The sequence below is a fragment of the Aedes albopictus genome, chromosome 2, assembly GCF_035046485.1.
Source record: "Aedes albopictus strain Foshan chromosome 2, AalbF5, whole genome shotgun sequence".
Classification (NCBI taxonomy): domain Eukaryota; kingdom Metazoa; phylum Arthropoda; class Insecta; order Diptera; family Culicidae; genus Aedes; species Aedes albopictus.
Window position 1 is genome coordinate 193,223,133 of NC_085137.1, and position 27,234 is coordinate 193,250,366.

The following is a 27,234-nucleotide window of genomic DNA, read 5'->3' on the forward strand; positions in this document are numbered from 1 at the left end:
AACGACGGATGGGCCCAAATGCCCAGGCACGCGAAGAGGTCGAACCAACCGACAATAATGCAGGCTACACAGCTAAAACAAGATTCACTGTGAAATCGCTCAACAGACGCTGTGGTAGTCAGTCTCGGAGTCAAGTACAGGCATCGCACTTCTATCGGACCCATACTGCATCCCTCTCGAATACGGGTAGAAGATAAGGCCAAGCTAGCGATGATCTGTACAAACGGTTGTTTTCTGGGCTAGGAAATAATCTCCACGTTGTACGAGCGCTTCGCAATAGCGAAGATCAATGTGGTATACTACTACAGTTGTTATGCGGCCCCTCAGGTGGCCGATAGACCAGTACTCGTCTAAACTAGATTCGCTAGTGGGATGGAGTCCCGTGGCCATCGGTGGAGACTTCAAAACCTGGGCGATTTAGTAGCACAGCCGTTCGACTAACACGAGAGGCTGGACTCTACTCGAAGCTATGGCTTGACTGAACGTGGATGTCACGATCCGGTAGAGGCTGTCAAAGTGATTCAGACCTCTGGTAAGGTACTTCAGCCTCTTGCCATGCTCCGATACCTACCTCCAAGTAGGGCCAGGATACGAGTAACCTTAGGGAAGATCAGGTAACCAACCCCGGTGGGAACTTTGGTCGTATGCTGACAGAGATGGCGGGTTTGCTTCGACAAACTTGCTGGGTCCTTCCGGACAGTAAACCGGTTGGTGTGAGGCCCTGTAAGTCGGCCGTATAAAACCAAACACCGCAAAATCAACAAAAGAATACGAACCGAGACCAACAACAACAACCTCAGCAAACAAAAAGGACTTACGATTGGAAGCTCGGTACTTGGAACTGCAGATCTCTCAATTTCATTGGGAGCACCCGCAGATGGGGACACTTTCGAGATGGTAGAGCAATTCGTCTACCTCGGGACCTTATTAAGGGCAGACAACAATATAAGCCGCATAATATGAGGGCGGTGGATCTCGACGGACACGAGACCTGGACTATGCTCGAGGCGAACATGCAAGCACTCGAAGTGTTGAAGCGGTGGGTGCTTTTGGCGATGTGCAGGAGAACGGTGAGTGGCGGTGAAGAATGAACCACTAGTTCACTGCACTCTACGGCGAACCTAGCATTTGGAAGGAATATGATAAGCGGGGCATGTTGTGAGAATGCCGGACATCAACCCTGCAAAGCCGGTGTTCACAAATGCTCCGGATGGTACAAGAAGACCTGGAAGGTAGCGTGCAAGGTGGTCGTATCAGGTACTATACGATCTGAAAAGTGTGGGACGTTGCGGAGGATGGAGGGCTACAGTCACGAACCAAGTGTTGTGCCGAGGTATTGTTGATTCATTTGCATTATGATTGTGTAATGTAATGCCAAATAAATTAATGAAATGAACAAATGGATATCGCGATCTTAGGCGATAAAAACCTACAGTAAGAACAGTGTATAGTCCTTCATTGATGTGACCTTCTGGAGCCCGGATCTAAACCCTAGCTCGGACCGACAATGGTAGACGTACCATACAGTGACCATCTGGTGATTTGATACAGGGTGGAACATGGAGGAAGGCGGCCGCAGCCGAAGCTCAACGACCGTCATCGGGGATGGCTGAACCTTGCATGTAACGTCCCAATGCTGCAAAAGATCGTGGAAACGTTGTCCTTGCGCCACGACATGAGACCATGGCCCCCCGTTCCCTACGGCTAAACCGACCATAGCGAGGTCGCCTTGATGACGAACGACGAGCCTCATCGCAATAGCGAAGTCGCTTAAATTGAACAAGGCTCCTGGTCCGAACGGTGTCCCTACAGTAGACATCAGGATGGCCATCGATGCTAGCCCTGACATGTTCAGGATGGCTATGCAGATGTGCCTAGGCAGAGGCGAATTTGCGGAGAGGTGAAAAAGGCAAAAATTGGTTCTACTGTCCAAACCCGAGAAGCTACCGGGAGACTCGTCTTCATATAGACCTATCTGCCTTTGGGACACCTCCGGGAAACTGGTAGAACGAAGCATTTTGTCGAGGCTGATAGTCAGTTCGGCTTCCGGAAGGGTCGATCGACGGTGAGCGCTACTAGAACTGTAACCAAATCGGCCGAGATAGTGCTCGAAAGAAAGCGAAGGGGAATCCCCTATGGGGCTGCTCATAAACCACGTAGACCAAAATTTGGCCATCTCAGACCCCCCCCCCTCCTCCCTCGTAGACTTTTGTCCATACAAAAATTTGAAAATTTGTATGGAGCGTAGACTTTGGCCAGACCCCCTCCCCTACCCCCCAAAAAGTCTACGTGGTTTATGAACGGCCCGTATTGTGCGGTCGTCATGCTGGACGTAAAGAATGCATTCAACAGCGTCAGCTGGGCTGCCATCGAGTGCGCCATACACCACCTAGGAGTCCCGGATAGCCTATGCCGGATACTAGAGGGCTACCCAAGTAACACAACTTGTTACAATACTGTATATAATGATTCATACAAACGTCCATGTTTTGTTCTGAATATTCAAATAGTTATTAATGCACGAGTTGTACATTTATCCAACGAGGCTTGCCGAGTTGGATAAATACGACGAGTGCTGTAAAAATCGAGTTTTGCAACGAGTTGCATACAAATTTTTTTGCAATGAAAGATAAACTTTCATTAAAATATGAGTTTCCATCAATATAATCGTGCTTCGCGGTGGTTGAATGGGCCGGCCACGTGCTCGATTGTGCAAGAAACAAAAATTTGGATCAAGCATGCCGTGCTATAACCGTCACAGTTTTTCAAGGACTAGCCGTGGAAACTGAGGTCAAACTGAGGTTGTCAATCAAACAATTGCATTATGATTCATAATGCAACCGAAATGAGTTGCATTATGAACCATAATGCAATTGTTTGGTATCGTGCGGAAAAGTAGGCCGTTACCTCACCGAAATGACAAGCATAAAGTACAATATCATAGTGCCGAGTTGCAAAAAAAAATTTATGCAAAGATTTTTTCATAATGCATCTCATTTGAGTTGCATAATATTCATAATGCAACTCAAATGAGTTGCATTATGAACATTATACAACTATTTTTCATTATGCAACTCATTTCAGATGTATAATGAATCAGTTCGAAAGAAATGGCCATTATGATACTGAAATGAGTTATATAATATTGAAATTATGATACTGAATTGCATGATCTTATTTTCGTACACCTATATCACCGAAAAAGCGCAAAAAATGGCGGCTTTGATGTTACTAAAGATGTTTTTCAATACATTCTTATAACATAAAATTAAGTGTCGAATATGTTCTCAGCAACATCGTAAGAACTTACTTTTTGCTAGCAGGAAAATTATTCTTTGTCAATCGCACACTGTGGAAATAAATGTGACATGTGATAATTGGTAATGGCTCAAAATAATTGTCAAGCCTTACATTTCATTTGTAATTTACCATCACGATGTTTGGTCACTATGACTTAAATACATGTGCCATTCAAAATTTATGGTGAACTAAACACACATTCACTCTTCATTAATTAATTCGCCTCCAATCGGATTGAAAACAAGAAGGGTGGGTTTTGTTATCTATATGGGTTTTGTCGAGTACATTTTCAGATATGCAACATGGTGGATTCTTGACACAGTACCGTCAAAAAGTTTTGGAATTCTATTTTTAATTATAACGTATAAATTTATGTGCTTTTACACTTTAGAATTTGTATTCGTCATCACTATATTATTACATTGAATGTTAAAAATTTCCCAGATAAATAATTACTCAGAGAAAAACTTGTAGATGAACAAACTGTTATACATTTATAAAACCGTTAGTGTCAAATCTTTTAGCAGGCACTGTAATTTATCTGGCCTGATAGAAAAATATTCAAAATATTGGAAAAACGTTCAAATTACAATATTTGTACATCTCAATAACATGTTTGCCGAGTACTACTTAAATCGATTGAAATACATTGAAAACACATTTTGGCAATGCACTTGCAACATCCATTTTCAAATAGTATACAGCGATGTGATTTTTGGTTTTTGATACCTGTTTTGAACATCAGTGCAACAATAACAAAGTTAGAGTGCAGCTCGTGGGATCAATCTGAATCAATTATTGTCTAATTTTGTGGCATCAAAAATTGTGTTTCTAAGTGAGTTTTAGTCGCCACGTAAGTACTCAAAGTGTCCGTACAACATAAAATATGAGTTTCGGGTGCTATTATAGTTAAATTTCGGTGTAGTTTTATGTGCATAAAATGTTTCATAAATTTAAGTGAGGGAGCGGAGACAGAGATCTGATAAACTTATACATAACCGTATTGAATACGTAAAAATAACGTATTCGTAACATATTTGAGCCTAAAGGTTATAACTACGATGATGTTTTAAACATCATCTTGAATTGAAAGAAGACAACGATACACAAATCAAATTTATATTTACGTAGCTGTAACGTGTGGTGAGGTTGATAAGATTTTTCAGTGACTTGTTAATGTCAAACATAGTTTAAACCTGATTTCAACATAAGATGGCCTTGTCATAGATATCATCAAATATCTCGGCAATCGTCTCAAGTAAGCGTAAGCTGCTCGTTGCAATAGCGGTCTTTATACTACGATATGACGCCGCGGCATGGTCGAGTGCTCTAGAGGTCAGGCGCTAAGCTGATGTGCCTTAGGGTGATCAGCGCATTCCACACGGTCCCAAAGGATGTGGTATGTATGTATGCTTGCAGGCATGATGCCCTTAGCCTGGGACACGGAAAAATATAAAAAATTAAAAAATTCCAGCTCTTGTATACTTTTTGAGTTCTTTTTACGAATCACGAGGTTTCCCCAAGGTTACCTCCATTTGGGAAATATCTTTTCCCATAGTAAATCGTATTACAACTCAGAATGGCTGGCGCTAAAATATAGTTTCTCCGATCGAGCTGAAATTTTGCACATTTGATATTGGGCCGAGATGAAACTCAAAAAGTGCGAAAGGTGCGAAACGGATCGCCAGAACATCGTCTATTCCTACCTTTCGTGGAGCAAAGGTCAAGTATGCAGGAGATACGGGCTGATCTCGTTTAGAAGTTAACCATCAATGTTAACTTCTTTTCCCGATCAGTCTAGATAGCTGTGTAGTGTCGGTAGCGGTTGTCTCAATTGGCTAAGAATAACACTACGGACCACCTGTTCCGGGGGTAATAGTCCACCAAACAGGGAACCCCAATCCAAGGTGTCAGACGACCCGTGATAATGGATGAATGGTTGAGGGGGTTTAAAATATGCTCGATCTTTAACGGAGCCCGTAACGTAGGTAGATTGCCTTTTTGTGTTGCGTTACGGTTAAAGATCTACCAAACCGAACCCGGTTTGTCAAGTTGGGGTTGTGTTTTAGTAATAAGGATTCATGGTACAAAGTCCTTGTTATTGGTGACAGTTTCTAAAATTGCATTTATTCTGTCTTGCTGATAGTTGAAGAATCGGACTTTGGCCAGCCGTAACTACACTTGATGTTAGGAAAACATGCATGCTTAACGTATCTAATTGCGTACTAACCTATCACCGACTGTTAAGTTCAAGTTATTCAAGGATTCACGTCCCAAGTAACACACTTGTCACAGAAAAGTCATGGCGGCGCAGGTCACTGTGACTTAATTCTAACAAATAAATACTTACTTGCTAGAAGTAAGTCACAGTGACTTCTGCGCAACAAAAACCTGCGCCACCGTGACTCTTCTGTGACAAGTGTGTTACTTGGGCTGTATTCTTATTGCAGAACACATTCTCTAATTTGACAGAGTTTTGCAGCTAGCCTAAAGTCCCGGATTTTTCTATGTTGTCCTGGGACTACACTAGAAGCAAGACACGGATGGGGCTAGTGTTCCGATGCATGGATAAATATCAGTACCACCGTTTTGTTTTTCTCAGAATTTAAATAGATTGTGTTTGATTAGGAGCGCTCTTTCACTGGGATTTAAATCTCTATGATAACGGGACCTTTTCATCGCAGTCGATTTTTAGCACCTCTGGGATAACAAAACAGGAACTGTACAGAAATCGATGCTTCATTGCCTCTCAATGACAATGGAGTAGTACGACATGCAAGTTCTTAATACTGGTCGCAGTGGCTCACCCGAACAGAAAAATGTAGCAGATATGCGGTAGAGATACAGAGGGTGGCCAAAATGTTTGGGATAGGCAACTTTTTTTTCACAAAAAAGTTCAACATGCTGTAACTTTCCATAGAGTACCGTCAAGGCACCATTCACCGTGGATCTAAGAGGATTCGGGGCAAATAAGGGCTGTCATTTGACACCAGTCTTACAAACATTGTTGGTACCGCTTTTAATTGCCTTCATTATAGGTTAAAATTAAAGTAATATCCACAGAAGTAGAAAATTTTTCACAAAATTTGGTGATATAGTACAATTAGTAAAGGGTAGTAGGGCCGCCTAATTCCGTGGTAGGTCACCATTCACCGTGGTAGTAGGGACCCATTCACCGTGTATGAGAAATTTTATTCTACTTTGTTTAAAAATGATCAAAACAATCCAGCCAAGGGAATTTTCTTCGTTTAAATTCATTTCAAGTAATAACTTGCAAGATTTTATTAGAAAAACGAATGTTCAAATTTTCGATTTTTTCTAGATATATGGGACAATATGGGGCACGGTGAATGGGGACCATTGATTTTTAGGGTACCCATTTACCGTGCTTTTTTGTTTCAATTAAAAAGTACGAGTAATCGTACTTTCTTGTTCAACTTACTTCGGAAATGCAAAATACATACCTGATATGTGAATTTGATTGCTTCTTGGTGGAATAAAAACGTTATTACATTTAGTTTATCGGTTAAATCACCTTAGCGCAGTTTTCGTTTTTTCACTATGAATGCAGTGAATGAGCAGAAACCCGCTTCATGTAAACACACTTTAGTGTCAAAATGATACTTTTAAATGTTTCTAATGAGCGTTTTGACATGGTAACAATACATTAGTGTTGTATTGGTAAAATTGAAGGGAAATTGTCATATCATTCAATCATAATATGGAAATAATGAAAAAATATTCGAAGGCACACGGTGAATGGAGCCCCCACGGTGAATGGCGCCTTGACGGTACATCAAAAAATTCTCAAATTTTGACTGTTTGTCAACCTATTATATGTGCATCATTGGTACAAATTTGGGCTCGATTGGTTAATTTTTCGCGAAGCTAGAACTGTTCTCGTAAAACACTATATTTTAGACAACTAATTTTTAAGCTGTCATATTTCGCAGACCGTTTATCAACAATATATTATTGCTTGTAAATTCTTTAAAACATAGGTACTTTTCAAACGTTGAAAAAAGTTATGATGGATTGACACTTTTAGGAGCTTTCTCGAAAAAAATGTACTTCTGTTCTTAAGATATCATATGTATAAAATCCCAGCGTTGTCTGTCTGTCTGTTTGTAACGCTTTGAAATGTTTCGTTGAAATGTTTCACCATAGTTGTATCAAATTTCTGAAAGATACGAGAACATTCTGGATGTTTTTTTGACTTTCCAGAAATAATTAGAACAACCTTCTGGAATGTTCTGGAACATGCTCTAAAATATGGAACCTCTTAAATTTTCGAGAATCCCCTTGAAGTTTCTGGATGCTTCAGAAAGAAGAAGAAGAAGAAGAAGAAGAAGAAGAAGAAGAAGAAGAAGAACCTTCTGCATCATTATGGAACATCTTCTTTTCTGGCGTAACGTCCCAACTGTGACAAACCCTGCTTCTCAGCTTAGTGTCTATGAGCTCAGTTATTAACTGAGAACTTCGGCTTCTAATAACCACTTCTAAGTTGTTAAACGTTTTAGAAAAGAACCTTCTAGAATGTTCTAGAGAGCACGAAACCTTATTATATTGGGAAAATGTTATGGACGTTGGGGAACGAGCAAGGAACCAAAAAAGAACCTTCTGGAATGTTCTGGAACATAAAAATCCATAAAATTTCTAGAAACCTCTTTTTTTTTATCTAGTTCGTTTATTTGGGGCTCAATCGCGTATAACGCTTTACGGAGCCGAGGATCTTTCTTTGTACTTAATAGTATACATTATACAGAGTAATCACTTTTTAATGATATCTGTTAGTAATGCGTGGAAGCCAGGATACTCGTGGCAGCTCGAGGTTAGAAGGTCACATTTTGAGGGATGGACAGGGTAAGGATTGGGCCAAAGGTTTCACTGCTGCTCATCCGGGGGTGAATCGCATCTTACTAGCGTATTCGGTGCCTTGTGGTGTTGGTACCAACTTGTTGTGGGACTTGGTCTTCCGGATGGCCAGGGGCAGCTTGGTAACACAAAGAGGACAAAACAGAGAAAAAAACTGGAGAAGAAAACACAAGCAAATTAAACTTTTATACCAGCAGAGCGAAGAAAGTCGAAAATACATCCCATGTATGTGACATCGCGGGTCCCCAACACATCTCTCACAAGAACAAAGGGTTGTCTACCTCGGGCCTCAAGGGTTTCCAAAAGTAGCGCTCTGGAGGCGTCATTATCCGGGCATTGCCAAACTACGTGGTCGATGTCATCATAACCGGAACCGCACTTAGTACAAACATTGCTCAACGCGAGGTTAATCCTGTGTAAATGCGCGTCTAGCGAGTAATGGTTGGACATAAGTCTTGACATCACGCGAATGAAATTGCGACTTACATCCAGACCATACCACCACACTCGCAAAGAAACATTAGGAATAATGGAATGTAACCACCGTCCCAGCTGGCCATCTCGCCAATCATTTTGCCAACTTTGAAGAGAACTCTGGCGAACAAAATGGAAAAATTCATCATGTGAAATTCTTCTATCATAGATCTCACCTTCCTGTGCGCCCACCTTTGCGAGAGAGTCCGCCTTCTCATTGCCATAAATTGAGCAATGTGAGGGGACCCATACAAAGGTAATCTTGTATGATCTTTCGACCAGTGCACCCATCTGCTCCCTTATTTTTGTAAGAAAGTAAGATGAATGTTTTACAGGTTTCATCGACCGGAGTGCCTCAATCGAACTAAGGCTATCCGAGAAGATGAAGAAATGGTCTACGGGCATGTTGGAAATCATCCCCAAAGCGAAGTTGATTGCTGCCAGCTCAGCAACATAAACCGAACAAGGTTCCTGAAGTTTGCGGAAGGCGGTGAAATTTTCATTGAAAACACCGAAACCAGTGGATCCATTTATGCGAGACCCATCAGTGAAGAATCTCTTACAGGAATTGACATTTTGGTACTTTTCGTTAAAAATGCGAGGAATAGATATACATCGAAGTTGATCTGGTATTCCATGAATAGCTTGTTTCATGGACAGATCGTATTTAACAGAGTTACTGTCATTAGTGAAGTGAACACGGGGAGGATTATAACTTGGTAGGCTTATGTCAGATGACATGTAGAACAGATAGATTCTCATGAATTTTGATTGAGTGTTCAGACTGAGCATTTCTTCGAAGTTTTCAATGACAAGTGTGTTGCTCACTCCACACTTGATAAGTAACCTTAGCGAGAGCTCCCAGAATCGGTTCTGGAGAGGTTTCACCCCTACCAAGACCTCAAGGCTCGCATTATGCGTTGAGTGCATACAGCCGAGAGCAATACGCAAACAACGGTATTGAATTCGTTCCAACTTTATTAGGTGGCAGTTTGCTGCTGAGTGGAAGCAGAAAGAGCCATACTCAATAACAGAGAGAATAGTCGTTTTGTAAAGTTTTATGAGGTCTTCCGGGTGAGCACCCCACCATGTTCCGGTAATTGTGCGTAGAAAATTGATCCTTTGTTGACATTTTTGCACCAAATACTTGATTTGGGTACCCCAAGTGCCTTTTGAATCAAACCAGACCCCAAGGTATTTCGAAGTCAAAGACTGGTCGATTTCTATTCCCAAAAGATTGAGTTTCAGTTGGGCTGGGTTCCGCTTTCTAGAAAACACAACCAATTGAGTTTTTTGCGGAGCAAACTCGATCCCTAAATCTCTTGCCCAGATTGACAGATTATTTAGAGAATTTTGCAATGGTCTTTGCAAAATTGCTGCGTGTGGACCTTTTAGAGAAACCACAGCATCATCTGCAAGTTGTCTTAGCGTGCATTGTCCTTCCAAGCAACTATCAATGTCTTTCACGTAAAAATTATAAAGCAAGGGACTTAAACATGAGCCTTGGGGTAGGCCCATGTAACTAATTCTGGAAGTTGTCAGTTGTCCGAGATTGAAACTCATATGTTTTTCTGACAACAAATTATACAAGAAATTATTTAAAATTCCTGGAAGTCCACTATTGTGCAGTTTTTCTGACAATATTCCTATGGAAACTGAATCAAAGGCGCCCTTAATATCCAAGAAAACTGAAGCCAGTTGCTCCTTTTCCGCAAAGGCCAGTTGAATATCTGTTGAAAGCAACGCTAGACAATCGTTTGTTCCTTTGCCCTTGCGAAACCCGAACTGCGTATTTGAAAGCAAGCTATTCGATTCAACCCAATGGTCGAGTCGCGATAGGATCATTTTTTCCAACAATTTCCTTAAACATGATAACATAGCAATTGGGCGGTATGAATTATGATCAGACGCTGGTTTACCAGGCTTTTGAATAGCTATTACTTTGACCTGTCTCCATTCATGCGGAACGATGTTGTTCTCCATGAATGAGTTGAACAGGTCCAGTAATCGTCTTTTCGCGATATCTGGGAGATTCTTTAGAAGATTGAACTTGATCATATCGCGTCCCGGAGCGGAATTGTTTGATGAAAGAAGAGCCATAGAAAGTTCCAGCATAGTGAAGGGTCTGTCCAGAGAACCGTCTCTTGGGGATGTTTCCCAAGAAATCGGTTGTGCTGGGACTGAGTCTGGGCAGACCTTTTTCGCGAAGCTGAATATCCAACGGTTGGAGTATTCGTCACTCTCATTAGAAGAAGAGCGGTTTCGCATGTTGCGAGCCACTCTCCAAAGCGTTGTCATTGAAGTTTCTCTTGAGAGACCCTCAATGAAGTGTCGCCAATAACTACGCTTCTTCGCTTTCAGCAGGTTTCTCAGCTGTCTTTCGAGCTTTGCGTACTCTTGATAAAGATCTGAGGTACCGTGCCTACGAAAAGTTTTGAAAGCATCAGATTTTTTAAGATACAACTGGGTGCAATCATCATCCCAGCCTAGTGTGGCTGGTCTTCTTTTGAAGGTTGCACTTGGAACACGTCGTTTTTGTGATTCTAATGCACTCTTATATATCAGTTCAGACAGGAATCGATACTCATCCAAAGGTGGGAGGGGATTGAATGATTCGATGCCAAAAGATACCGCTTCTGCATACTTTTGCCAATCGATATTCCTTGTGAGGTCAAAAGGAACCTGAATTGGATGGTCTGACCTTTCACTATTATGCTTTATGGTGGTTATAATGGGTAAGTGATCACTACCATGAGGATCCTCGATTACCTTCCACAAGCAATCGAATGATAGTGAACTTGACCCTAGTGATAGGTCGAGACGACTTTTTTTGCCGTCAGATGCAATACGTGTCACTTCACCTGTATTAAAAATTGAAATCGTCGCACAAATCATAGAAAATGGCCGCTCTATTATCGTCATATGGTTCGCCCCACCCTGTACCATGTGCGTTCATATCACCCAGAATTAAAACTGGATGTGATAGTGCAGAAACCGCATTCCAAAGATGACGGCGGTTGATTGAAATTCTTGGAGGAATGTAAACGGAAGCTACGCAAAGTTCTTTACCCTTTACGTTTATTTGGCAAGCGACGATTTCTACGCCAGGATGAGTCGCGATTGGAATTCTATAAAATGAGTAAGTCTTTTTGATCCCCAAAAGAACTCCCCCATAATGGTCATCTCTATCCTGGCGTATAATGTTAAAATCGTGGAAGTTGAGTTCATCTTCAGAAGAAAGCCATGTTTCACAAAGGGCAAATATATCACAATCAGAGTTGTGAATCAAAAACTTAAACAGATCTAATTTAGGTTTTAGACTATGACAGTTCCACTGTAGCACAGTGATCATATCTTGTACCTCACTTGATTAATTATCCATCGAAAGATATGATCGCAGCAAGGAGGGGCCATGATTGTGTCAGATTCCGAAGATATTCTTCTACTGTAGGTATAAACATATCAATAATGCCTCTAAATGTTTCTGGAAGGCTGAGGGCATTATATAAGCGATCCACGAGAACCCTAAAAGTAAACAGTCCTTGCTTGGGTCTAGGAGGCTTACTTGAACTGCGAGGAACTTTGGTAGCTTTTTTCTTGCTACCTTGTCGATTATTTCTCTTTGAAGTGTATTTAACAGGCGGAGACGGGTGTGACAGGTTCTTGCTACAACATGGATCTGAAGCTAGAGGAACCTGATTCTTCGGAGTTTTTAAGTTTACCCCGTCTCCTTTAACATTAGGCAAACTTTTGAGGGAAGACTTCAAAAAGACCTTTCGGCGCAATCCCGGGGAAGATAATGACTTCCTTTTTCCAGGTGCGTGTACCTCCGAAAGAGATCCACCCTCATCAGTTTCGCCGTCGTCCTGATCATCGGAAGACAACTCTTGATAGGGATTTTCAACTGGGACAGCTGATTCAGACACGGAACCTGGTGTTTTAAAAGATTTCACCATCTCCGCATATGTCTGTTTGGAGCGCTTTATGATAGAGCGACTCTCATTTCGAATGCGTCTTTTGTAAGCCGGGCAAACTTGCAAGTCGTGTGGATCTCCGCCACAGTAGCTACATTTTTCCGCTTCCTGTGTGCAAGAGTCCTCCAAATGAGCTTGGTTGCATTTGCCACAACGGGGCTTGTTGTCGCAAAAGCTATCACTGTGACCAAACTGCTTGCATTTGGTACAATTAAAAACCTTCATAGCATAGCATAGCATAGCATGAATACTTGCACAAATCTTGGATGGAGTTGCAAAGTTGAATATTTCCATTGACATTGCTGATGTCGCTACTATCTACAATGTCATAGATTCACTCAGCTCCACACACCTGGCCAAGTCCTTGCAAGCATTTATAAATCCGTTCATCAACTTAGAAAGAGCCCAAAACTGAAGCATCTTCCAATAGATGAAAGGATGTTGAAAATAGCGAATTTTCAACTTATATGCAGTTATAAAGTAAATATACTGAAATAGAAGTATTTATAAATAAACAATATTGGAAAGATCTCACCAATTGTTGTGGGATTTTTGTGGTTCAATGCCGATCATCTAATTGTCTTGATTAATGTTCTTCTCTGTAAAGAACAACACAATACTCAGCAAAGAACAACACAATACTGATCACTAAACACCCGCGCATCTATTGTTTTGATTTTCACTCGAGACAATAGCGAACGCGATCGACTATGCTGCCATACTCACCCCTACAGGAGTGATGCATGCACAGCAAAGAACAACACAATACTGAACACTAAACACCCGCGCATCTATTGTTTTGATTTTCACTGGAGACAATAGCGAACGCGATCGATTATGCTGCCATACTCACCCCTACAGGAGTGATGCATGCACAGCCAAGAACAACACAATACTAAACACTAAACCCCCGCGCATCTATTGTTTTGATTTTCACTCGAGACAATAGCGAACGCGATCGATTATGCCGCCATACTCACCCCTACAGTAGTGATGCATGCACAGCAAAGAACAACACAATACTAAACACTAAACACCCGCGCATCTATTGTTTTGATTTTCACTCGAGACAATAGCGAACGCGATCGATTATGCCGCCATACTCACCCCTACAGGAGTGATGCATGCACAGCCAAGAACAACACAATACTAAACACTAAACACCCGCGCATCTATTGTTTTGATTTTCACTCGAGACAATAGCGAACGCGATCGATTATGCCGCCATACTCACCCCTACAGGAGTGATGCATGCACAGCCAAGAACAACACAATACTAAACACTAAACACCCGCGCATCTATTGTTCTGATTTTCACTCGAGACAATAGCGAACGCAATCGATTATGCCGCCATACTCACCCCTACAGGAGTGATGCATGCACAGCAAAGAACAACACAATACTAAACACTAAACACCCGCGCATCTATTGTTTTGATTTTCACTCGAGACAATAGCGAACGCGATCGATTATGCCGCCATACTCACCCCTACAGGAGTGATGCATGCACAGCAAAGAACAACACAATACTGAACACTAAACACCCGCGCATCTATTGTTTTGATTTTCACTCGAGACAATAGCGAACGCGATCGATTATGCCGCCATACTCACCCCTACAGTAGTGATGCATGCACAGCAAAGAACAACACAATACTAAACACTAAACACCCGCGCATCTATTGTTTTGATTTTCACTCGAGACAATAGCGAACGCGATCGATTATGCCGCCATACTCACCCCTACAGGAGTGATGCATGCACAGCCAAGAACAACACAATACTAAACACTAAACACCCGCGCATCTATTGTTTTGATTTTCACTCGAGACAATAGCGAACGCGATCGATTATGCTGCCATACTCACCCCTACAGGAGTGATGCATGCACAGCAAAGAACAACACAATACTAAACACTAAACACCCGCGCATCTATTGTTTTGATTTTCACTCGAGACAATAGCGAACGCGATCGATTATGCCGCCATACTCACCCCTACAGGAGTGATGCATGCACAGCAAAGAACAACACAATACTGCTTGGTACAATTAAAAACCTTCGGCCTAAAAAGATGCACTGGGTAAAAACCACCATCAATTACAACAAATTCCGGGAGGACGGAACCTGGAAAAGTCACTCGAAAAAACGCTGAAGGCGAGTACACCTTTTTATTTCCTTCCATGGAAACCTTAGATAAGCGTTTACAGTCTAGGATAGCCACATCAGGAATTGACCTATTTTTGAATCGACCAAAGCCGGTTTTGATGTCCTCACATGTCAGCATTTCGTCGAGGATCTTCCCCTCCACCTCCACTTCTCGTGCTGGCACATAGACCGCATATTCAACAGTAAACGCTTCGTGTTGAGCAATTTCATTTGCTGCTTTGTAGCTAGGTGCGGTAACACGCAGCTTGGATGCTTTCACTTGGTGAATAACGGTCCCAGGATACTTACGCGTCAGCTCTCGAGAAATCGAAAGCATATTCAATGGTTTGCATTTGCGCCGGAAATAGACAACCCAAGGTCCAGGCGAAGATGGCTGATAAAACCGCGTACGAGCAATGATATCATTGGGAGGCGTTTCGCCTCCATTTGAAACGTTCATGCGGGAAAAAATCAACCGCAGAAGAGTAAAACGTCAATGAAACAGAAGCAAATCTTTGTAAATTTAATTTATAATGGAGGAAAAAAAAAACAAGAAAAAAAATTCAAGGAAAAAACTGCAAAATATTTTATGTCCGATTGCAATACTTATTCTGTTACGCCCTATATGAGTTCAAAACTCGGACTAGGTGAGAGACAGAAAATATGCCTGGGCAACCTTGAACCGACTTTGGTTTCGATGAGCAAAACAAATTCAACACAATGGGGGGCGAATGGATAATAAAAAAGTGCTACTTAGCCGTTCGATGTTCGTTGTAGCTACAGCAGCAAGCCGTCCGCACTGCAGGTAGAAAACAATCCGAGCCGTCTGCTGCCTTTCTGCTGCTGTTGGTGCGGGAATGAATCGACCACTGTTGGCTTATAGTGATGTCGAATTAAACACTGTGGCACGATACTAGTTGACTTTAAGTCAAGCTAGTTCGCTTCCTTCACTAAGCGCACACACCTATGACACTATTTTGCACTGTTAATTGGGGATAACTTGATAGCAAAACTGATCAAAAACCCACACGTGCGGTGGGGCAAAAAGATCAAATAATAAAACTGTTGCAAACAAGTGCCGCGTGTGGAGACCGGGAACCTGTCGACCGACTCGTTCAAGCGCTCGGTAAGGAATGTTCTAGAAACCTCCTGAAAGATGCTGAACGTTACAAAAGTAAAACAATCATCGGAGATATTCTGGATATCACACTTCCTCAAGTATCGAGAACTTTCTGTGCGTTACTGAACGTTTCAATCAGAGAAAGGAGAAGAACCTTCTGGAATGTTCTGTACACTTTTCATTCATAATTTCAAGAACTTTCTGGAAGTTAATGAAAGTCCAAGAAAGAAGTAAAGGGCCATCTAAAATGTTCTAGAACACCAAAATTCATTAAATTTCGAGACCTTTCTAGAGATTACTGAATGTTTCAGAAAGAAGAATAATAATCTACGAAAATGTTCTAGATAGTCAAAATTTTTAGAACTTTCGAGAAGTTACTGGACAAAAACAAGACAAAGACCTTCTGCAAACTTTTTTAAATTTACGAAAAGTGTCTGAGAGGTTGTGAACGTTCCAGAAAGAATGAAAAATACCCTTTCAGAAGGTTCTGGAACAACCAAATTCATAAAATGTTTGAGAAATTTCTGGAAGCTACTGAACATGCCAAATAAAAATAGAAAAATCTCTAGAATATTCTGGAACATTAAAATTCCCTGGTACATTCCAGAAGTTACTGAATGTTTCAGAAAGAACAAGAAAACTAACCTTCTCGAATTTTCTGGAACAAATTTTTAACGCCGATTATGTTCGGGGAGTTTGTCAACGTTCAAAAAAAAGTCAAACGGTCCTTCTGAAAAGTTCAGAATTCATTTAATTTTGCGAACTTTCTGGAGATTACTAAACGGTCAAGAGAGAAGCATTCTGGAGAGAGATTCTGGAATGTTCTCGAAAACAGTTTCACCGAAGAAGTGTAACTGGAATTTTTAAAACAATCTTTTTCTAGCTAACGTGGCAAGCCACGTCGGGTCAGCTAGTCTATAATAATATATCTTATTTAGATTTAGAGCCCATTTAGATCAAAGGAAGAACACATTTAGTATTTTTTGTGTGGTATTGTAAATTTGACTCATTTTCCTCTATATGGGTGAAAAAGTCAAATCATCATAACTGCTTCCAACGTTTAAAAAGTATCAATGTTTTGAATAATTTTCAAGCAGTAATATATTATTGATAATCGCTCAAAATTGCATTCAATTCGGTTCAGTGGTCTCCGAGATATGACAGCTTAAAAATTAGTTGTCTAAAAAATAGTGTTTTACGAGAACTGTTCTAGCTTCGCGAAATATTAACCAATCGAGCTCAAATTTCTACCAATGATGCACATATAATAGGTTGACAAACAGCCTAAATGTGAGAATTTTTCATGCACTCTGTGAAAAGTTACAGCATGTTGAACTTTTTTGTGAGAGAAAAAAAGTTGCCTATCCCAAACATTTTGGCCATCCCCTGTATCACTCCAGACAACATTTTTGAAAGGATGTGTACGGTGGCGGACAAGTGTGACTCCGTTACTTCCACGGTCTCCCGAATCGTACTTGAACTACAAAGAAAGTGGCGGGCCTCTTCAAGCATCTCCTTAAACTTTAAAGCTTCTTTTTGCCTTTCTCGTACACCAAGGTGTACCGAAAGGCTATATGTTCACTCCAAAAACGAAAATTTGATAGAGCCTCCGGAGGGGTCAAGTCTTATATACCAATCGACTCAGCTCGACGAATTGAGGTGATGTATGTGTGTGTGTATGTGTGTGTGTGTGTGTATGTGTGTGTGTGTGTATGTGTGTGTACAAAAAAACTCACATCACTTTTTGGCAGTACACCTCATCCGATTTCAATGACCGACGGTTCATTCGACGCGGAATCTGGTCCCATTGTTTCCTATTGAAAATGGTTCGGATCGGTTCAGCCGTTCCGGAGATATGGCCATTTAGGTGTTCCGGAACGGTACCCCAGGAAGGGACCAGATATGAAAATGCATCAAACCTATGCATGCGACACATCAAACCACGGCATTTTCGATTACCTGATGAGCGGTAAGCAGAAAAATAGTCTAAGACCATATCTGAACCGGTAGTGTTCCGGAACCGGTTTTAGGCGTCCCGCTGGAAGTGGCCAAATATACAATTGAACCAAACCCATGCATGCGACACATCAAACCACGGCATTTTAGATGACCTGATGGACAATGAGCAGGAAAATCATCTCAGACCATATCTGAACCGGTAGTGTTCCGGAACCGGTTCTAGTCGTCCCGCTGAAAGTGGCCAAATATACAAGTGAACCAAACCCATTCATGCGGCACATCAAACCACGGCATTTTCGATGACCTGATGGATAATGAGCAGGAAAATCATCTCAGACCATACCTGAACCGGTAGTGTTCCCAAACCGGTTCTGGGCGTCCCGCTGTAAGTGGCCAAATATACAATTGTACGAAACCCATGCAAGCGACACATCAAACCACGGCATTTTAGATGACCTGATGGACAATGAGCAGGAAAATCATCTCAGACCATATCTGAACCGGTAGTGTTCCGGAACCGGTTCTAGGCGTCCCGCTGGAAGTGGGACATATCGGAACCAGTAGTGTTCCGGAACCCGTTCCGGGGTTCCCGCCGAAGTGGTTAAATCTGAAAGAGAAACAAACCCGTGCATGCGTCACATCAAATAGCGGCTTTTTAGATTACCTAATGAACGGTCAGCAAGTGTTTCGGAATCGGTTTTGAGTGCCCGGAAGAGGCCAAATGTAAAAGTGAATCAAATCCAGGCATGTGACACATCAAATCGTGGCTTTTGCGATAACCTGATGAACAGTTAGCTAGAAAATAGCCTTACGTCACTGGTAGTGGTCCGGAATTGGTTCAGAGAGTCCCGTCGAAATTGTCAAACCCTGCATGTGGCACCTTCAATTTGCAGCGTTTTTGGTTAACCGATGAGCAGTTAACAAGACAATAATGTTAGACCATATTTGGTTCAGCCGGTAGTTACCCGGAATCAGATCCGGGTAGTAAAATTGTGGGCTCCGTGGCCGTGCGGTTAGCGGCGTCAGTCGTCTAGGCGTTTCGTAAGCCTCGGAGTGCGGGTTCGATTCCCGCTCCAGTTGGGGAAAACTTTTCGTCAAACGGGAAATTCTCCATTGGGCCACTGGGTGTCATGTGTGTTGTTCGTTGTCTCGTGTATGTGTAATGTTCAGTCTGTGCAGTCTCTGGCTGAAGACGGTGTAGTGCCTTTTTTTTAATGTAAAATTAAACCAAACCCATGGATGCGGTACATCAAATCACGACCAGTCTTGTAAACATTCGACACTTACTACCTTCATTTCGTTGCCGCAGTCGGGTGTCAGTTGGCTTTGTTACATTCGTGCGCTATCGTTACCTCTTACCTACACACAACACGAGCAGTAGAACGAAGACTGATCACGACTTATCGACAACCTGATGGAAAAATAGGGTCAGACCACATTAGATTCCCGGTAGTGTTGCGGGTTCAGCTGTGGCTTCGAAAGTGGTTAGAAGTAAAAGTGAAGCAAACCCATTCATGCGATATATCAAATCGCGGTGATTAGGTAAAGGTGAATAAATAGCAATAAAATATTCTCAGACCATAATTGGGACAACCGGTAGTCAGATCCGGCTATCCCACCGGAAATTACCAAGTATAAAAATGAACCAAACCCATACATACGACACATCAGATCGCAGATTTTTTAATAATCTAATGAACGGTTAGCAAGAAAATAGCCTTAGATCACATTAGAGACTAGCTTTTGTGTAGCAGAACCAACGTTCATGTGAAAAATTAAATCGTGGCTTTGTTTAATGGCCTGCTAAACATTAGGTATGAACAACAGTGACGAATAGGTCTAAGTTCTCATATATGAGAACAAAATATAGACAAAACTAAAGCGATCTCATCAAATCGTACCATTTCAGATTCCTAAGGTGTAAAGTTATAGCAGGATTGGTCAACGTTGAATGGAAAAATAAGAATTTGATCGCGTAAACAGAAGGTGGTGGCTGTTTCAAGGAATTTTGAGCTCTAAAACTATGTAAAATAGGTGTATTTGGTATGGGAAATTTGTTTGGAGTCCACCGGAGTATTCAAAATAGCGGTCCAAAGTCCAAGATAATGGCCCAGTATTCAAGTTAGTGCCTATTTTATAGGATTTTTAATTCTTGCATTTTGGGCATATTTTGTATGAAAATATGTCCAGAACTCAAAATTTGTAATCAGAAAACCCAAGCTGTGCGCTGTTTCACAAGGTCTGCAATATGACTAAAGTTTGAATGGGGAAGAATGCCAGTCTTCGTCCAAAACTGGTAACCAGAAAATCATAAACGACATCTCTCTCTCTCTCTCTTCTTGGCGTAACGTCCTCATTGGGACAAAGCCTGCTTCTCAGCTTAGTGTTCTATGAGCACTTCCACAGTTATTAACTGAGAGCTTCCTCTGCCAATGACCATTTTGCATGTGTATATCGTGTGGCAGGCACGAAGATACTCTATGCCCAAGGAAGTCAAGCAAATTTCCTTTACGAAAAGATCCTGGACCGACCGGGAATCGAACCCGTCACCCTCAGCATGGTCATGCTGAATACCCGTGCGTTTACCGCCTCGGCTATATGGGCCCGATGGGATAAACGACATGCAAAAATTCAATAGGGCGACTATTTTATGTAATTTTAGGTGCAGAGTCCAAAAATGAATACCAGAACATCCAAGATGGTGTCTCAATGTTCAAGATGGCGGTTAGTTTAGTTGGGGTAGATATTCGGAGTCATAAAATGATGACCGGAAAATCTGAAATGACGTTTCAAAATTTTGCGGCTTCATGACACTTGTTTGGTTTGAATTTTGGATCGTTGTCTTATATTTTCTGAATATTGGATGTTATGCTAATATAAAATGTATCCATATTGAGTAGATTTAGCAAGCAGTTTTCATTTTGTATTTATGTCAATGTCATCAACATGTCGCTCGAGTTTTGTTGAAAGGATATTTTAAAGCACGAGAAAGGCACCATCACCGCTAGGTGGATTAATTAGGGTTTTTAACTATAAAGTTTAAAGCAATATCTTCTGGTGGTCCCAGAGAAACGAAGTGCTTGGCGACAATGGATACAGCTTAGGGTTAGAGCGGGTAAGTGGTCCCTTCTCTATTCTTGGCATCGAAGGTCCTAGTCTTCCACTACCTGCACTCTCTTTCCAGGTGTCTGTTGAGTAGATCACGCATATGTCATTAGAAATAAAATACTTCTATCATCTGTACCGACTTTTCGAAGCCTACAAGCAGAATACCCTCTTCGAATGAGTGTAATCAGTTTCGTGACAAAGGATAAGCAATTAGGGCGGAATTAAAAGGTACGAAACTGATGACACTCATTCGAAGATACTTCTATCAATTATATTTATCTATAAAAAATATAAAAATTATGCCGTTTGTATATATATTGAAGCAATAAAGTGTGTTTACCAAACCAATTCCGTTTCCTACTTCAATTGATTCACACTCCTCAGAAAATAAGGTCAAGTGCAAATCAAACACTAATGAGTTCTGACAACTTTGTTCTTAAGTACCTTGTTTTGTTCCCAGAAAGACCAACAATCGATGTCTTCCTTCCGAATCAAGCTTCTCATCCTTCCCAAAGATAAACCTCAGCTCAACAAAGTTTCGCTCATGCTGCCGATTGGGAAGCTTTCCATTTCCGAAGCAGCCGATTTGAAGGGTCCACCGGCGGCGATTCACTCCATCGGTAAAGCGTATCGAATGGAAATAAATAAAACATCCTTGCCAGAAATGGCAAATGGAGAGGGAAGGAAACCGCTGGCACTTGGAAAATGAAGGTGCCAGCCAGCCAGCAGCTACCGAGTCGAAAGGAAATCATTCTTCAAATAATGAAGTGAAACGCAAACGACCTCGCGAAATGCTTCCAGAAGAGAAATGGGCGGAAAAGAGGACGATAAAAATACGGCAGACGGATTGACGAGCACTTAAAGTTGAGAAAATTAAAAAGTTTTTAGGCACAGTCAACTACATTAAGAAAATGAACGTAAATGATAATAAACCATATGAATACGATAAATAAATAATTAATACAAACCAAAGAAGAAGGAATAAAGACGAAACATTAGAAACTAAACAGATTAATGAGAATTAATAGACTGCAACAACCTAAAGTTTCCTGTGAAATAAATAAATGGTTATATAACAAAATAAAGACATAAAAAAGTAACATTTGAGTAAACTTGCAGTTTTTTGCTAAATATTTTCCATGTTTTGAGATTTAATCCTTGGAGAGCGTTTATTTTAGTTCTATTTAAATTAGATTTATAACTATTTCATTTACTATAATACCACACCTATCTTCAGTTTCATTTTCTTTTTTTTTTCACGTATTAGGAATTCTTTTCTGTTTTACGAATATGCCCTATACTGTTTTGTTCCAGAGCCAGACAATGTTTTTCTCCATAAAAATACCTCAATCTAAGAAAAAATAACGACTCCATTTCCCCCACCAATACCAAATATCGGTGATAATTTGATTCATTTCGGTAAACGAAGACGGATCCCCAAAAGGGCCTGGGTTTGGCATTAAAAACGTTGAGTGGAGCCAGAGCTTAACCGCAAAACGACGACAGTTAACTTATGCACGCAACAGCAAGGCAGCAGCCGGAGCAATACGGAACCTTCCTCAGATGAAATGCCTAGGGATGAACGAACCCCCCCTAGTCGGCCGGGCCGGAAGTGGAAGATACTGCAAATTTAAAAGTCATTAGGAGTGAGTGCTCGGCATGATCGTAAAATTGCACAGCTTATGGGTGGGAAGAAGCTACAAACATAGCTATAGCTCGAAAGTGGAAGACTATGGGTGGGTGGGATCCACCCACCGCAGTGTGGTAATCTCGTTGAGAGAGCTGGTGGCACGGGCTGGTCTGGGACCTGAACGTGCTGCGCAAAAACGCATCGCAGTGCAGGGCACAAGGTTCGACGAGGGCCAAGGATCATTCGTATTCATTTTCTCGTCTTATGTGTGGAAACGAAAGCGCAAAGAGGATGGGACTTGAGAATATCCTGGGAAGCGTTAATTGCATTCAACAGTTTTACAAGCATAGGTTCGGAAGAGCTTTTAGTTCGGGAACGTTGCAAAGAAAGGCAGAGGCATTCTGATGTGAAAAGACGATCTGAAGTTTGCAAAAGCATAATAGAATAAGTTTTAATGCGGATAAAAAGTGTCATCTACAGCTGCCAGCGGTTTGTTGGCGATAGTATGCAGGAACAATATGGATGGAAAACTTAAAACTTTTGGGCTTTCTGCTGCAATTTGAATAGGTTTGTCATGGGGGAGCGATAATAAGATTGAAGTTTGAAGGACGTTTTTATTCCTTATTTGAATCATTTCTCATATTTTCAGATAAGGAATGAATTTGTTATATAGAAATAGTTTTACTTCTAAGGCATTAGTTTTAGCTATGTGCTTTATTTGGAAAAGTTTTCTAGCCAAACTAGTAAAGAGTATTGATAGAAAATTTCTAATATAATTCATAAAAACATTTGTACCAGTTCGTGAAAAAAATTTGAGCTTCCCTTTGCATCAAGTTAGAAACAGCACATTGATGTAGTGCTGGGTCAAGAATGACCCTAATGCAAAAGGAGGGTTAAGCAGCATTCTTTGTGGCAATTTCGACGTTTTTTGATTACAATCATTTCTGACATGTTGGGACCAGAATCGCGCTACAATATTCGTTGGTCAGTCGGTTTTCTCGGTAGGGCGATGGAAGTGCGAGTGAAAAATCCGGGTTCAGAATCGCGCTACAATAATCGTAGATCAGTCGGTTTCCACGGTAGGGCGATGGAAACGCGAGCACGAAATTCGGGATCAGTGGTCATCGTGATCAAATAAATCATAATCGTGATGAAGACCGCGACGTGTATTTCCATATAACTAGTGGATCATATCATCTAACAGAGGTGGCTCCTAGATCCACACCTTACCCTACCCTACTAACCACCATTCCTTCCCGTGACAACTGTGGGGATGCTGTGGATTCCACGGTTTCTAGTAGCAACGGTTGTCGAACTAACATTCCTTCCCTTTCCTGATGACCGTAAGGACGTGGCCAGCGCCGTTATTGACTTTAAATAGCTGAACTCTCGAATTGTGCACATTGAGAATGGTTAGCTAGTCCCAAGCTTTCATATTCATTGGCTCTCTGTGCAACTTCGATTGTTCTGGTCAATCACGGAGTAGCAACTACGATGTGTACGGTTATCTTTGCTTTGCTTTGCTTTGCTACAATCATTTCTGACATGTTGGGATTTCTAACACAATTCCAAAAAAAAAAGATGTGTTGACATAATATGTGGGAGAACTTTAAGAGGAATTCTAGGAATAAAAAAAAAATCTGTACCGAGAAACTCAACATAAACTTTAAATCCAAATGTTGAAATAAAAAATTAACAAATTTCTGGATTAAATTCTAGAAGAACTTCTTTAATTCTAGTTGATACACCATGGATAACAATTCTACATTTACTTTTAAACAATTGCAGGTTACACTGTTGAAAATGCTTTGACATCCATGTGCACAACAGAACACGTGCTCGATGAACAAATTGAGATTTGAAATTATGAAAAGAAATCCACGTACTCCGGTGAGACTCGAACTCACGACTCCCAATTCGCTAGACGGGCGCTTCTATTCCTTCAAGCTACGGAGTCACTCGACTATCTCCGTCGCCAGCAGGCCTAGAACTGAACTCGATTCCACAATCGCACATGGTTATCTTCTTTTCACAATCCAAAAGAAGATAACCATGTGCGATTGTGGAATCGAGTTCAGTTCTAGGCCTGCTGGCGACGGAGATAGTCGAGTGACTCCGTAGCTTGAAGGAATAGAAGCGCCCGTCTAGCGAATTGGGAGTCGTGAGTTCGAGTCTCACCGGAGTACGTGGATTTCTTTTCATAATTTCAAATCTCAATTTGTTCATCGAGCACGTGTTCTGTTGTGCACATGGATGTCAAAGCATTTTCAACAGTGTAATTTCCCACATGGCTTGGTCAGCCAAAGCAAAATCAAGAAATTGACATTTGTAAGGTGCTACGGTCACCCTTACCGTATTCGGTCGGCCGAGGACCGACCCGTCGAGAGTCCGACTGCACACTAATTGCCATACCAATAAGTGATTGGGAGGCAGTGCCCGAAGCTCTCGACAATTAAAAATAACTTCCTCTCTCGCTTTGACATACATGTGCACAACAGACAATGTGTTAGATGTTCATCTAATCCCATCCGAAGGGGGTTTGGATTGTGAAAAGAAGATAACCATGTGCGATTGTGGAATCGAGTTCAGTTCTAGGCCTGCTGGCGACGGAGATAGTCGAGTGACTCCGTAGCTTGAAGGAATAGAAGCGCCCGTCTAGCGAATTGGGAGTCGTGAGTTCGAGTCTCACCGGAGTACGTGGATTTCTTTTCATAATTTCAAATCTCAATTTGTTCATCGAGCACGTGTTCTGTTGTGCACATGGATGTCAAAGCATTTTCAACAGTGTAATTTCCCACATGGCTTGGTCAGCCAAAGCAAAATCAAGAAATTGACAATTGCAGGTTGTTTTCATTTCATGCGTACTGTACAAGTGTATGAAGAGCGACGCGAAGGAATGTTTAGCGAAACATATCTTCATAAGAAATGGATATACATTGGGTGGCCAAATATTTGGGATAGGCAACATTTTTTTCTCTCACAAAAAAGTTCACAACTAGCGGGTGACCAATTGATCAACTTTTCAGCGCAAACCGTTGACATACAGTGAAAATTTGAGAATTTTTGATGCACTCTATGCAAAGTTAGAGGAAGTTTTTTGCCAGAGAACAAAAAGTAGACTATCCCAAAATAGTTTGACGAACCCCTGTGTTTGCGGTGCACTTAAGGGAATGATGAAGCATGATCGATGAGATTTGAGTTACCTTGTAGCAACCAAAATGCCGTGTCATTAATTGGCTCGGTAGCTTAGTTGGAAGGCACTTGTCTAGCATACAAGATTTGCGAGTTCAAATCTCACCTGAGCTATGGATTTTTTTGTAATTGCACAAATAATTTATCCAGTGGTACACGTACTTTGAGTTGATTGAAAAATCATAAATTAACCATATGGATTGGTATACCGAAGACTTTGCTAATTTTTGAGACATTCTTGAAAAAAATCTGAAAGAATGTCTTAGGTCTTTTACCAATTTTTTTCAAGAATTTTTCAAAATATTCTTTCAAGAACTCTGCTAGAAATTGATCTAATAATTTCATCTAGAACTATTCGAAATATTTCTGTATGAATTTCTTCCAGGATTTCTCCAAGAAAATTTTACCAGAGATATTCAAAAAATCACCCAGGAATTCCTTCAAAATGTTGTACATAATATCTTTTAGGAGTCCATTCAAGGATTTTTCAAGAATTCGTCCAAAAATTACTGCAGGCATGGGTTTCTTCAGATTTTTTTCCAGGGATTCCTGCAGAAGTTCCTTCAGGAATTCATGTAAAAAGTTATCTTAGGATTTCCCAAGAAATTCCTCATTGGTTCGTCCTAGGGTTTCTTCGGCATTTCCTCCAACAATTCCTCCAGGGGTTCCCTCAAGAATGCCTTTATTAATTCACTCGGGAAAATTTTCTGAGTTTTTTTTTCAGGAACAACTCCAGGAATTATTTTAAAAATACCTCCAGGAGTTCCTCCATGAACTAAGGATTCCTTCAAGATTTTTCCAATAATTCCTTATGCAATTTCTTCCTCCGGGGATTTCTCCAGAAAACCTCTCTAGGATACCTTCAGGAATTTCTCCTTGAATTCCTCAAAGAATTCCTCCAGGGATTCTACCAGAAGTTCATCCAGAGTTCTCCAAAAAATCATCCGGAAATTTATTCCAAGATTTCTCCAGGAATTCCACTAGAGATCCCTTATGGAGTTCCTCAAAACATTCCTTCAGCAATTCTTCTAGAGGTTTCTCTAGAAATTTTTCTAGATATTCCTCCAGAAATTCCTAAAGGCATTTAGCATTAGCGTTAGCATTAGCATTGAGCGATTCGCACAAATTCGTAGGTGGTACTGTCCTAGATCGCTGAGGGTTGCCTCCTTCCCGTCCGAACCAAAGCACAAAGATTTGGGACTAATCTCTGACTATTAAACAATACTGACGCAATCCTCCAAAGATCGAGTACTGTCCTGCCCACGTCCTTGCGACTGCTGAGGGAAGGGAAAGGATGGTTAGTTTTGGCCATCTATGAAAAATGTAGACAACTCTACGATCTCTCAGGCCTAGATGTCCAGAAATTCCTAAAGGCATTTCTCCAGAAATTCCTCCAGGGCTTCCTCCAGGAATTTCTACTAGATTTCTAAAAGGAATTTGTCCAGAAATTTCTT

General features: G+C 41.2%; 2 protein-coding genes across 5 annotated transcripts in view; both read right to left on the reverse strand.

The window, feature by feature from the left end:
• LOC109409613 (Kv channel-interacting protein 4) overlaps positions 1-27,234 on the reverse strand; it is a 353,865-nt gene that overhangs the window by 250,777 nt on the left and 75,854 nt on the right. The window lies entirely within an intron of this gene.
• On the reverse strand, positions 11,555-15,218 carry LOC134287853 (uncharacterized). The gene is made up of 2 exons (XM_062850896.1): positions 14,683-15,218; positions 11,555-12,842 (listed from the first exon to the last, which is right to left on the reverse strand). The coding sequence occupies exons 1-2, from the start codon at positions 15,106-15,108 to the stop codon at positions 12,024-12,026; spliced, it is 1,245 nt and encodes a 414-aa protein (XP_062706880.1). The 5' UTR covers positions 15,109-15,218; the 3' UTR covers positions 11,555-12,023.